The 14,977-nt window shown below is 36.8% G+C and overlaps 1 protein-coding gene across 1 annotated transcript; it reads left to right on the forward strand.

The window, feature by feature from the left end:
* Positions 1 to 4,046: 4,046 nt before the first annotated feature.
* Positions 4,047 to 14,040, forward strand: LOC123905365. The gene is made up of 3 exons (XM_045954970.1): positions 4,047 to 5,191; positions 13,341 to 13,463; positions 13,524 to 14,040. Exons 1-3 carry the CDS (start codon positions 4,047 to 4,049, stop codon positions 14,038 to 14,040), a joined length of 1,785 nt encoding a protein of 594 aa, XP_045810926.1.
* Positions 14,041 to 14,977: the final 937 nt, after the last annotated feature.

A 14,977-nucleotide genomic window follows, 5' to 3' on the forward strand; every position in this document is an offset into this window, starting at 1 on the left:
AAAATGGACAAAAAGGACCACACATGTGCAGCCAATTGGGCCACACATGTGCAGCCCACCAAACACACTTGACGGTCACCAAGAAGCCCAAAGTGGCGCCTGCCACAAGGAAACAAGTGCTGCTCGCCAGCCAACCAAAAGTGGCAACCGCCACATGCACCAAAGTGGCCCTCGCCACTCCCTTTCATCATGGACGTCCAGTTGATCCAACGGCAACGCGCTACTTTTCCTTAAGTCCCACATCGGACAGATTTGCTCTTTTGTCTCTTGTAATTTAGTATAAATAGGTCCCTTTTCTCCACTTTCTAAAAAAACCAACTGATAACACTTGACTAGAGAATTGAAAACTAGGCTTAGTACCACAAGGTTTTCTTCTCTAAAGTCGAGAGTTTAGTATTATTTTATTCTCCGTTGAGAATAAAATAAGTTTTTTTTATTTTCCTACCGTTACGCTGTCGGAATCCGTACTCGAGATTTCTTTTTAATTCAGGTTCTTATTTTATTTTATGGTCTTATTTATTTCTTGTCTTTATTTTATTGCTTTTATTTTATGCTTTTAATTTCTGTTTTTATTTTTATTATGTCTATTTATTTATTTGCTTATTTTATTTTTATGTCTTTATTTTTAGTTATGTCTAGCTAAATTTAGCGTTGCTAGGATGTGTAGTTAGTAGCTAATAGGGGTTCGGTAGTTAATTCGCGCTTAATAGTTTTCAACCACCAGTTTTAAATAAATACGTTTTCAAATAATTCGTCACGAGAGTGAGGATTGTTTTAAAGGCATTAAACCAACATTGACGAGAGTTGAGGTTTAGGGTCGGATAGTTAAAACTGACCGTTAGTTCTAAGTCCGCGAGAGCTATTTAGGATTAATGAGTTTTATATTGATTTTCAAAGGTACTTATATAGGTAAGTGAGCGCGTGAGAGCTGAGCATTTATTTTATCTAAGTATAACGCTAGTCAAGATTTGCGAGAGCTGAGATTAGTGTTTTTTAAATTAAATATAATTCTTGAAAACTGACAACGGTTTTATTTTCTTAAGCAGTTTTTAATTAAGCGTTGATTATAATTCGTCACGAGAGTGAGAATTAATTAAAGTAAAAATCAATAGAGCGAGAGCGTGAGATTTCTACTAGATAGTAAAAACTGAACATTAAATCTAATTCGCAACGAGAGTTGGGATTAGAATTAATTAAATTATATTGTTTTTCAAAGAGTATTTTATTAGCGGGTGTGAGGACGAGAGTTAAGCACCACCTTTATAATTTATAATACTATCTGAATTGTATTTTTAAAACAATATAGTTTCGAAAATTTAATTGTTTACACCACTAAAATCTAGAAGTAATGCAACTACTTTGTAAAGTATTTTATTAATTTCATGATGAGAGTTGTGAGAGCTGGAAGTGAGAACGGCTTTCGCCTGGAGCATCGATTTTATTAAAATACGACAATTAGATGTGGTAGTAATTTTGTCTAGCGCGAACTAAGTATTGAACCCTCTGAAGCAACTAATAGCACGTCCTAGCAATATTTTATTTACATATTAAAAATCTAAAAAAATATTTATTTCTCTTATTTTAGTTATTCAATTAATCATAACCCTTTAAATCATTAGCCTTAGATTTACAAAGCAACACTAGAATACGGTAGGTCGATTATTGGTCCTTTGGGTTCGATATCTTTTAAAACTACACGACACGACTGTATACTTGCAGTACCATTGCGTTGTCACACGATCAATACTGCTTGCTACATTCATAATCGTGTCACCTTGAGATCTGGAACTACATCTACTCTGTACGAATTATGGAAAGATAGAAAACCTACTGTTAAGCATTTTCATGTGTTTGGAAGTAAATGATATATCTTGTCTGATAGAGAACCAAGAACCAAAATGGATCCTAAAAGTAATGAAGGCATATTCTTGGGATACTCAACAAATAGCAGAGCCTACAGAGTATATAACTGTAGAACCAAAACCATGATGGAATCTATAAATGTGGTAATAGATGACACTTTAAGTGAAACTGCTAAAGATGATGCAGAAGATGCTACAGCATTTATCCCAGGTGGTGAAGATTCTGAAACTTTTGAGGAATCCAAGAATGATACAGAGGTTAACATTTCTGAACAAATCTCTGCTACTCCAAAGAAAGGTCCTTCCACTCGTACTCAAAAGAATCATCCTACAGACCTGATTATTGGTAATCCTAATCAAGGAATTACTACTAGAAGGACACTTGACTTAGTTTCTAATGCTTGTTTTGTGTCTAAGTTTGAACCCAAAAATGTGAAGGAAGCCCTCACTGATGAGTTTTGGATAAATGCTATGCAAGAAGAGCTAAATCATTTCAAGAGGAATGAAGTTTGGGACTTAGTTCCTAGACCAGAAAATGCCAATGTGATTGGTACCAAGTGGGTCTACAAGAACAAGTCTAATGAAAGCGGGACTGTGACCAGAAACAAAGCAAGGCTGGTTGCACAAGGATATTCACAGATTGAAGGGATAGATTTTTATGAGACTTTCGCTCCGGTTGCTCGTCTCGAATACATCAGACTGCTTCTAGGAGTGGCATGCATTCTAAAATTCAAGTTATTTCAAAAGGATGTGAAAAGTGTCTTTCTCAATGGGTACTTAAATGAAGAAGTATATGTGGAACAACCAAAAGGGTTTGTTGATCCAAGCTTTCCTAATCATGTTTATAAATTAAAGAAAGCGCTATATGGATTAAAACAAGCACCTCCAGCATGGTATGAAAGATTAACTGATTTCCTTATTAGTCAAGGCTACAGGAAGGGAGGAAACGACAAGACTCTATTTGTGAAAGAAGATCAAGGCAAATTTCTGATAGCACAAATCTATGTTGATGACATTGTCTTTGGAGGAATGTCTAGTGAGATGGTACAACATTTCGTGCAGCAAATGCAGTCTGAGTTTGAGATGAGTCTTGTAGGTGAACTAACCTACTTCCTTGGGCTCAAGGTAAAGCAGATGGAAGATACTATTTTTATCTCCCAAAGCAAGTATGCAAGAAATATAGTGAAGAAGTTTGGTATGGAAAGTGCTGCTCATAAAAGAACACCTGCAGCAACCCATTTAAAGCTTACCAAAGATGAAAAGGGAGTAGATGTTGATCAAAGTCTTTATAGAAGTATGATAGGAAGCTTATTGTATCTTACAGCCAGCAGGCCTGATATTACTTTTGTTGTAGGAGTATGTGCTAGGTACCAAGCTGAGCCAAAGATGAGTCATCTTGCTCAAGTGAAAAGAATCTTGAAGTATGTGAATGGTACATGTGACTATGGAATCTTGTATACTCATGGTGAGAATTTTATGCTAGTGGGGTATTGTGATGCTGATTGGGCAGGTTGTGCAGATGATAGAAAAAGCACCTCAGGAGCTTGTTTCTTTTTAGGCAACAATCTTATATCTTGGTTCAGCAAGAAACAGAACTGTGTATCTTTATCTACAGCTGAAGCTGAGTACATAGCAGCTGGTAGTAGCTGTTCCCAGCTATTATGGATGAAACAAATGTTGTTGGAGTACAATGTGGTACAGGATGCTATGGCATTGTACTGTGATAATCTTAGTGCAATCAATATTTCAAAGAATCCAATCCAACATAGCAGGACGAAGCATATCGATATTAGGCACCACTTTATTAGAGATCTAGTTGAAGAAGGTATTGTGACTCTTGAGCATATTTCAACTGAAGAACAATTGGCTGATATTTTTACTAAGGCTCTAGATGCAGTTCAATTTGAAAAATTGCGAGGCAAACTTGGTATTTGCCTGTTTGAAGATTTGTAGCAGTTACAGCACAAAAGGCGTGCAGTTGAAGTGGTTCTCTTCACTTCATTCATTGGTGCACGCAAATTAAGGGAAGTAATCAAAAACTTCCATAACTTCCCCTTTCACGCGCTACAACTCCATCATTCCCTCTATCACATTATCTCTATCCATTCTCTCTCTTCAACAACCTCTCAACTTCTTCGCTTAACCACCATTATCAAAAACCTCCATCAAAATCCAACAAACATCATGTCAAGCTCTCAAAATCCTTCTCCTGCAAAGAACGACGACATCACACCCTCATATGATTCTCTTCCTCAACAAATCACCATCGCATATCCAATTTCGACGGTCTTTCCTGAAGAAATAACGAAGACGAAGAAGACCACTTCGAAGAAAAGCTCTAAAGGAAGTCAATCGACTTCTCGTGTGTCATCTGAATTGAAGAAAACCGGTAAGAGTTCTAAATCCAAATCTACACCCAAAAATGTTCATACGATGCGTGAACTGTACCTTGACAATCCTGCTACTCCAAATGTTAATGATGGAGCACCTGTTGTTAGTAAGAAAAACTTAAATTTAGCATTTGATTTAAGTACTGAAACCCTAGGACTAGGAAACCCTGGGTCTGCTGCAAAATTGGGAGAAACCTCTTTGGAAAAACCTGATAATACTTTTGATGATATTGGCGCTGCTACTAAGGCCAATCCTGAGTCTGAGATAACTTTTGGTGAGAAATTAGTTCCAGACCAAGATGCTGCAAATGATGCTACAGCATCTGCAGCACATGTTGATGTTAGTGATCCTATAGTTCCTGATTCACCAAATACTTCTGTGCTTCCTGATAATGAGAAAGGTACTCCTGTGATTAGGGCTGGTATAACTAGGAGGCTGAGAAGTAGTACTGGAAAAGGTATAGCCACTCCCTCTGAAGTCACCAAAGCTACATTTGGGCCTAAGAAACAGTGGAGCAAGGTCACTGTAGCTTCTGAAAATAAGAAGAAAACTGTGAAGAGGAAGACTATTTCCTCTAGTGATTCTGACTATGAGGAAGACCAGGATGCTGAAGCATCTCCTGCAGCATCCCCTCAGAAATCCTCTAAGAAAAGAAGAATGACCTCTGATATACCATCTGTACCAATTGATAATATCTCTTTTCACTGTGTTGAATATGTTGACAGATGGAAATTTGTAGTCAAAAGAAGACTGGCTGTGGAAAGGAACCTAAGTGAAGAACTCTTGAAATGTCAAGATATTATGAGTCTGATAGAAGAAGCTGGGCTGATAAAGACTGTGTCTGAGTTGGGAAAGTGCTATGAGAAGCTGACCAGAGAATTCCTGGTTAACATCCCAGCTGATTGTGATAACCCCTTAAGTTCTGAATACTTGAAGGTGTATGTGAGGGAAAATGTGTTGATTTCTCACCAGCCATCATCAACCAATGTAACGACCCAATTTTCATATTATTATTTTTATGTGTTAAAATATTTTATTTAACGTGGCATTTTAATTAAGTTAATAACTTGAGTTATTTATCGAGTACTTTAGTTATTAAGCGAGTAGAGAGAGTTAACGTGTTATTGGGCCAAGCCAATTGGGCTTGAGGCCCAATGGGCCTTGAGTGTGTGTGAGGGGGCGCCCATTAAGGGCAAGGAAGAGAGAGAGAAATTCATTTCTCATGGTTCTTGTGTTCTTGAGAGGAGAAGAGGAGAGCTTGGGAGCTAGAGCAAGGGGAGAGCTAGGGATTCGAGATCTTCGTCGTGTTTTCTTCGAATCCAGGTAAGAGAGTAGATTTCATATTCGTGGGTGACTCGAGGAAGGGGAGAATGTCGATTTCTCCTCACCCGAACTTCCTCCACCCCATTTTCGTTTTAGTTTGAAATGGATTTTTCTTGATGGAAATCGTTTCTAAGGTTCTTAATATGTTTAACATGCTTTTAACAGGATTAATGAACGAAAATAATGGTTAAAAACGAGTGTTCTAATGGATTAAACTCAAGAACTTTGTGTTCTTGAGAGTTTTGATGAAAAAGTGTTCAATCTTTACTTTTTCGATGTTTATGACGTAGATCTGAGAAATGAACTGTCCTTTTGTGTTTAGATATGCTTGTTGCACTTGAATATGAACTTATTTGGGGTTTATAACATGAAAAATGGTTTATGTGAGAGTCTTGGGAGTTTAGAGTTTGAAATGAGAAATGTAGAAAATTGTTATCTATGAGGTCTGAACCTTTACGTGCAATTTTGACCTCTTTTCGTTGTGAACTGGTTTTAGTGGCCAACATAAAAGTTGTAGCCCTGTTTGTTAGCTTTCCAACGAGTATATGTGCGTCTCCATTGGACTTTCGTAGCCCAAGTTATGATCGTTGCAATGAGAGGCTGTCCTACAGAAATCAGAACCAGTTAATTCTGCAGAGATTTCGCCCCAGGCGAAATATATTTCGCCCCAGGCGAAAATTAGTCAGTGAGCAACCAGTAGACCAGTAGAATTTCGCCCCAGGCGAAATTTGTTTCGCCTCAGGCGAAAATGTTGCAGTTTTCACCAGTTTTTCATCTGCGATCTTCCTTTGCATGTAGTTTTGAATCAGTATCTTATTCTTACATGATTGTTGATGATTGTTGATGCTTGTTGATGCTTGTTGATGCTTATAATGATGTGTTGATGAATTGTTGATTATATTTGTGAATTATAATTGTTGTTGATTGTTGATGATGTTTGTTTAAATATCAAAGAAGTATATTAAGGTGTTAATCAACTTAATAAAGAAGGATATTAGAGTATGTTATTCTAATAAAGAAGTATATCGAATTATGTTATTCGATAAAGACGGATATTAAGGTATTGATTATCTTAATAAAGACGGACGTTGGATAGTGTTCCACGTTATTGTTGACGGGCTATATGCCAAAATTATTGATGAATATATTCATGAGTTTGAGTGCATGCATCATGAATATTTAGGGATATTGGCTTGTCCAATAAAGAAGGATATCGAACTATATTTGTTTGATAAAGACGGATATCGGAGGTGAAATACTCTGATAAAGACGATGGTACCACATGCATTAGAGGTGTTTAGAGGACATAACATGAATGTGAAGCATTAGATTGCATTAGGGATTATGTGTGCATTTTATTATAAATGATGTTTGACACATACTTGGTAAATGTTGATTGTTAATCCGTATGTGAGTAGCAGAGTCCGTCATGACTATAAAATGAACAACGCAGGGTCCGTCATGACCATAATCTGAACAATGTATTTGTTGATGTTTTGGTATTGTCCGAGACGACGTGAAACTATATGTTTGGTATATAATTGTAGATAATTGATTATGTGATAAATGAAGTAATATGCATGATATATGAATATGCATGAATGATGGTGATGTATATGTATAATGTATGATTATGCATGTTTTTATGAAGAAGTGTTTAAGTACAATTTACTTACACTTGTATTATTTTGAGTATGTTATCTAACTCTCTTTTATGTGTTATGTGCTGGATCGTTGGGGGTCCAGATTTTACAGGATTTTGTGGTATTCGATGTCGAGTCGTCGATGAAGCTCCGCTCTGATTGTGACACGGGAAAGGGTTGTATTTAGACTATAGGGTCTTTATGACTTTCGATATTTATTTGTAAAACTATACATTTTGAGAAATGATTATTTTGTATAAACACTGTTTTTACTAATTAACTACATTAGTATTATTTTGATTGAAGAATGTAATACTCGAACCACAACTTTTATAATATCGAACATTACTTTCCGTTGCGTATTTTGAAAAAGATTTTTTACTAAGGTAGAAATATAAAAATAATGGGTTTGGGTGTTACAATTGGTATCAGAGCAGGTCGTCTTCGGACTGTGTGGGTTATGTGTCGATCAGAGCAGGTCTGTGCAGTCAGACCAAGTGAGTATTGTGTGTCAGTCGTGTTTGTCTAACAATTTTGTTGTGTTTGTTTTGTGAAATCACTTATGTTGTTCATTTAGGAACTATGAGTGATGTGAATTGAATTAAATTATTCGTTCTTTTTGTGAGTAATGGTGTGAGTGCTATACTCCTATGTTTATAATAGTTGTATATGCGTAGAGTTTAACCTTTTTGTAGTTTAAACTTGATGGATTGATGCTTATTGCTAATTGTTGATGATCCGGCATGATATAAAACTGCATGTGACGATCCGGCATGATATAAAACTGCATGTGGTAATGATTTGAAATAATTTTAAAAACTAATATTATTTCTTGAAGATTTTGGTGAAAATATAGAGTTATTTTCTTTTGGGTGAGTGAAAATTAATTTTCAAAATGGTGAGAAGAGTAGGATATTAATGTGTCCTGGTATGTGTTTGTTATATGTTTGTTTATAACATGTGCTAGATGATTACTAGGCATTTGAATTGCTATGCGTTTTATGAGTAAAAACATGAAGATCTCATAATTCTATGTTGTAATTGTGATGCATGATTCTAATTTGTACTTTCAAGTATATAATGATGTTATATGCTTGATGTTTTGGATTTTGTGGATTAGTGAGTCGAGAAAACGAGAGTTTAGTGAGCGTAAGTTCAAAACCGTAGCAGAGCACCCAGAGTTTTGGATGTGCTCGCTAGGCGAAGAATGAACCTCGCTGAGTCTCGCTAAGTCTTGCTAAATCCTGTGAGTGTTTTTGACTTGTCTCGCCGGGAGCTCGCTAGCTTTTGCTAAGCGAGGGAGCCAGACAAGAAATTTATTTCGTTGACGTCTTGTTCTGAGTTGATTGAATGTGAGTATGAATTATTGCTATGCAATGTTCATTTTTCTTGTGTTGTTTTGATTTCCTAACTTTGAGAAGTGAGGGAAGTATAGGTTACTTGAATGCTTGCATGAATTTGTGTTAGTGTTTAGGTATCGTGGGTTGGGTTTTTCCCCTGTATGTGACATGCGTGTAAACGATGTCGATACTAGTTTCCTCTTAGGAAGAATATGTTTAGAGACGATAGAACCGTTAGGTGTGAACACCAGAAGTTCTAGTGGAAGAGTGTAGGTGGGTTTGAGATAAGTGGGGGAGAAGGTTATATCCCTCCGAGATGTTTCGATCATGAGAAGATGAGATGAGTAGAGATGTTCTTGAAGCGGAATATTTAGGAATTGGCGACGTTGTTCAAAGTGGAATGAATGGGCGCAACAAGTTTTGAGAAACTACTAGAAGAGGAGTTGTCGGACCAAGTGTTTCGCCGTGAGGCGTTAGTGAGATTGGTTAAGTAAGATGAAGAGCATTCGGGACGATCAAGGATCGTGTGTTGCACTAGAAGTATGGATATATGGTTTGTGTGGAGCGAAGTTGAAGTACCTATTCGATTAGAAGAAGTTGAATATGTAGAAGTGGAAGTGATTAGGATTCTTGAGAGGTGATGATTTTGAAGTAAGTTGTCATCCAAGGGGATCGGATGTTGTACCGGATGTTGGAGTAAGAAGCTTTATGTGAGTCGTGCATATGATAGTAGGATGAGTTGGTTGAACAATTTGGAGTTCTAAGTCTAGTGTGTGGAGTGACTTTCGGAAGAAGTTTGAGAAGCTTAGAGAAAGAGATGTGAAGATTAGTGAACCGTTGGTGTTAATTAATCGATGAAAGGAAGTAGGTTTTAAAGTAAATAAGAATGGAATTGAGAAATATCATAATAGGATTGGTATGTTTATTGAATCGTTGGAAGTAAGGATTGTATGAGTAGTCGAGTTAATTCGAAGATGGAAGTAGGATAACGATTCGAAGGATTTTGAGAGAGGCTTGCCGAAGAAAGGGTAATTGGATTTGGATAATGACAGGGCAATTTGTGTCGAAGTTGAATGAGATCCTAGAAGTGGAGATGAAGCTAAAAGAGAGGTATTATTTTTGAATGATGAAGAATAAGAAAGTTAGCCGTTGGAGAACGTGTTAAGAGTGAGTAAGTATTTGTTAAGGAATTTGGATTTGTGGAATGGAAGAGTCGGTAGAGACTAGTTTTGTTAGATGCATCGTGGATGTTGATGAGGTATGGTCACAATCGGTGACAATGAAGTAAAGGATTTTAAATTGTTTCATCATGGATGATGAAACGGTAGTGACTTGGTGCATAACTTAAAAGGTATTTGGACGAGAATTTTGGAAATTTTCTAGAGATGTCATATTGGGATTAGACAAGGAGTCATGAGTAAGAATACTAAGACAAAGGTCGATTAGAATTTAATGGATGGGATTAGATCGTATGACGAGTATTTGGAGCTTTGTGGATTTAATTCGATGAGTGAATAAACGGAGAAGAGTGTGCTTGTTGCAATACAAGATGATGGGGAACATGGATAGGTGGAGTGTGAGAGAATTGAAGATGTTGTTGGAATCAACAAGATAGAGGTAATGATCATTTGGAGAACCAATTTTAGGTGGTAGCCTAATTTTGAAGTAGCAAATTGCTAAGGGATTAAGGAGAAGTGGTATTGGAAAATGTTTGCGTTAAGGAATGCAAATATTGGTTGAGAGATTACTTGGGAACGGAATAGTCGTGTTGGGATTCGACTCAATGTGAGAAAAGGAATTTGACGGTTAGAGACGGTAGTTTTTAGCATGTGTCAATGGAGTTTGAGAATGTTGGTCATCAAGTGATTGTTGGAATTGAATTATCGAGTGATAAGTTGGAATAAGATTCGAATATGAATAAGTGATGTAACACGGTTAAGTGATCCATGAGGGAATCAGAGACTTATAGGATTTGTGGAGTTATGGAGTTGTGGAAGTATTCCACGGAAGTATCTTTCGGAGAGTTCGATTGGTTATACCTATTTTGGGGTAGAGTTGTGAGTACCGTAGAATGTGAGTCTGTGGATGTTTCGTGCGGAGTGGATGTTTTAGCGGTTTGATAAGAATGGTTTGTGCCGATATCATGATTGTTGAATATTTATCGACAAATTGAGGAACTGGCCGTCCTTGATCTCTTGTTGATAAATGGACAAAAATTGTGTTGGATGGGATAAACTAATTTTGTCAAACTTGGTAATGTGTAGCGTTTTGAGCGTTTTGTTGGAGGGTCGGATACATGAGTTATCCGGAGTTGCTTTAGTTGCGTAATTTTCGAGGGCGAAAATCTTTTAAGTGGGGGAGAGTTGTAACGACCCAATTTTCATATTATTATTTTTATGTGTTAAAATATTTTATTTAACGTGGCATTTTAATTAAGTTAATAACTTGAGTTATTTATCGAGTACTTTAGTTATTAAGCGAGTAGAGAGAGTTAACGTGTTATTGGGCCAAGCCAATTGGGCTTGAGGCCCAATGGGCCTTGAGTGTGTGTGAGGGGGCGCCCATTAAGGGCAAGGAAGAGAGAGAGAAATTCATTTCTCATGGTTCTTGTGTTCTTGAGAGGAGAAGAGGAGAGCTTGGGAGCTAGAGCAAGGGGAGAGCTAGGGATTCGAGATCTTCGTCGTGTTTTCTTCGAATCCAGGTAAGAGAGTAGATTTCATATTCGTGGGTGACTCGAGGAAGGGGAGAATGTCGATTTCTCCTCACCCGAACTTCCTCCACCCCATTTTCGTTTTAGTTTGAAATGGATTTTTCTTGATGGAAATCGTTTCTAAGGTTCTTAATATGTTTAACATGCTTTTAACAGGATTAATGAACGAAAATAATGGTTAAAAACGAGTGTTCTAATGGATTAAACTCAAGAACTTTGTGTTCTTGAGAGTTTTGATGAAAAAGTGTTCAATCTTTACTTTTTCGATGTTTATGACGTAGATCTGAGAAATGAACTGTCCTTTTGTGTTTAGATATGCTTGTTGCACTTGAATATGAACTTATTTGGGGTTTATAACATGAAAAATGGTTTATGTGAGAGTCTTGGGAGTTTAGAGTTTGAAATGAGAAATGTAGAAAATTGTTATCTATGAGGTCTGAACCTTTACGTGCAATTTTGACCTCTTTTCGTTGTGAACTGGTTTTAGTGGCCAACATAAAAGTTGTAGCCCTGTTTGTTAGCTTTCCAACGAGTATATGTGCGTCTCCATTGGACTTTCGTAGCCCAAGTTATGATCGTTGCAATGAGAGGCTGTCCTACAGAAATCAGAACCAGTTAATTCTGCAGAGATTTCGCCCCAGGCGAAATATATTTCGCCCCAGGCGAAAATTAGTCAGTGAGCAACCAGTAGACCAGTAGAATTTCGCCCCAGGCGAAATTTGTTTCGCCTCAGGCGAAAATGTTGCAGTTTTCACCAGTTTTTCATCTGCGATCTTCCTTTGCATGTAGTTTTGAATCAGTATCTTATTCTTACATGATTGTTGATGATTGTTGATGCTTGTTGATGCTTGTTGATGCTTATAATGATGTGTTGATGAATTGTTGATTATATTTGTGAATTATAATTGTTGTTGATTGTTGATGATGTTTGTTTAAATATCAAAGAAGTATATTAAGGTGTTAATCAACTTAATAAAGAAGGATATTAGAGTATGTTATTCTAATAAAGAAGTATATCGAATTATGTTATTCGATAAAGACGGATATTAAGGTATTGATTATCTTAATAAAGACGGACGTTGGATAGTGTTCCACGTTATTGTTGACGGGCTATATGCCAAAATTATTGATGAATATATTCATGAGTTTGAGTGCATGCATCATGAATATTTAGGGATATTGGCTTGTCCAATAAAGAAGGATATCGAACTATATTTGTTTGATAAAGACGGATATCGGAGGTGAAATACTCTGATAAAGACGATGGTACCACATGCATTAGAGGTGTTTAGAGGACATAACATGAATGTGAAGCATTAGATTGCATTAGGGATTATGTGTGCATTTTATTATAAATGATGTTTGACACATACTTGGTAAATGTTGATTGTTAATCCGTATGTGAGTAGCAGAGTCCGTCATGACTATAAAATGAACAACGCAGGGTCCGTCATGACCATAATCTGAACAATGTATTTGTTGATGTTTTGGTATTGTCCGAGACGACGTGAAACTATATGTTTGGTATATAATTGTAGATAATTGATTATGTGATAAATGAAGTAATATGCATGATATATGAATATGCATGAATGATGGTGATGTATATGTATAATGTATGATTATGCATGTTTTTATGAAGAAGTGTTTAAGTACAATTTACTTACACTTGTATTATTTTGAGTATGTTATCTAACTCTCTTTTATGTGTTATGTGCTGGATCGTTGGGGGTCCAGATTTTACAGGATTTTGTGGTATTCGATGTCGAGTCGTCGATGAAGCTCCGCTCTGATTGTGACACGGGAAAGGGTTGTATTTAGACTATAGGGTCTTTATGACTTTCGATATTTATTTGTAAAACTATACATTTTGAGAAATGATTATTTTGTATAAACACTGTTTTTACTAATTAACTACATTAGTATTATTTTGATTGAAGAATGTAATACTCGAACCACAACTTTTATAATATCGAACATTACTTTCCGTTGCGTATTTTGAAAAAGATTTTTTACTAAGGTAGAAATATAAAAATAATGGGTTTGGGTGTTACAACCAACATCTGGATAGATGTGATGTTCCTGCACCTGAGTTGGAGATGTCTATGAATGAAGTATGCAAGACAATAACTGGTGACAAGGTGAAAGTGTGGCCAAAAGCTGAGAAATTGTCTGCTGCAAAATTGACCACAAAGTATGCTCTGCTGAACAAAATTGCTGCAGCCAACTAGGTTCCCACTACACACTCCAATAGTGTAGCTACAGGTTTGGCTAAACTCATCTATGCCATAGGTACTAGTATTGTTTTTGATTGTGGCACCTATATCTTTAATGCAACAATTCTACATGGTTCCTCTACTGCTATAAAGATGCCAATAGCTTTTCCCACCATGATCTGTGATATGATTTTGTCCCAACATCTTGATATCTGCACTAAGTCTGATGTGCCTGTCACTAGACCTTCAGCCTTGACAATGGATTTTAGATTGCTGGAAGGTAAACATGCTGCAGACATTGCTGTAGCATCCTTGAAGAAACCAACTGCAGGCATGACTAAGAGACAGATGATTGCTAATCTCAGGGAGGTTAGTAAAATGCTGGGTGAAAAGAAGGAGTTGGTGGATGGTGTGATCCAAGCCTTGGAGCTTGAGCAGACACAAGCAGAGGAGGTTGGAGTAGGTCCTTCCCACGGTGTTCCCCTTGATGATGATGTTGCAGGTGGTGAAACTGAAGAAGAGGAGATGGCCACTGATGAAAGTCCTTCCATATGATCTGTTTATTTTCTTTGGATGTAACTTTCTCTTTATCTGGATTTTATTTTTGAAGGCTTAGTCCTTATGGTTTGTAATTTGTACTATGTGGTTCCCTATGTTCTGATATCCTGTGACTCTATGCTACTTGGTACTCTATGGATCTTTGTTTTTGCTCCTATTCTATGGTACTGACTTTATTTGTCAGAATTTATGGCTAAAAAGGGGGAGTAAAATTATGTGATGAAGAATGCTATAACATCTAGTATAGCATGTTGGTCTATATGCATGTTTTGAGGGGGAGTGAAGTTTATGCATATGTTGAGGGGGAGTAGGTAGAATTTATTTTTCTACTACTTATGATATGCATGTTTATATAGGAATTTATTTTTCCTATTCTCTGTGGCGTTGCTTAAATTTTAAGGAGTTTATTTCTCCGATCTTGAATCCACTATGTGAGAGTTTATTTCTCTCTATCTGTACTTTGAGGCTAAGATGTGATATGTTCCGCTGTTGTATGCCTCTGATGCTTACGTGCTAGCTATCCTTTCATCTGATGAACTTCTTACTTTCTTTCTTAGTTGTGTGTTTATGTTGACTCGAAGGAAAGTTTAAATAGCTTAGCATCGTTCTACTTTCTTTCCTAGTTGTGTGCTTATGTTGACTCGAAGGAAAGTTTAGACTGTATCTCTCTATGCACTGGCCTAAGGTTGTTTTAGCCAAAATTTGCCAAAGGGGGAGATTGTTGGTGTTTTGATTGGCTACATTTTTGCAAAAGCCAACCAGCCAAATGCTGGACTGAGGTGCTGTAGCATCATAGTACAACATCCTGATGCTCTGTTTTAGTACAGAATTTTTATTTCAAATCTCAGTTAAGATTTGCTTCAATTATATATTCAAGCACGTGCGCCTGGGCAAAACGAGCCTTGCTCAGCAAGTTTTATTGAAGTCGGCTGAA

This window comes from Trifolium pratense, linkage group LG2 (genome assembly GCF_020283565.1).
Source record: "Trifolium pratense cultivar HEN17-A07 linkage group LG2, ARS_RC_1.1, whole genome shotgun sequence".
NCBI classification, from domain to species: domain Eukaryota; kingdom Viridiplantae; phylum Streptophyta; class Magnoliopsida; order Fabales; family Fabaceae; genus Trifolium; species Trifolium pratense.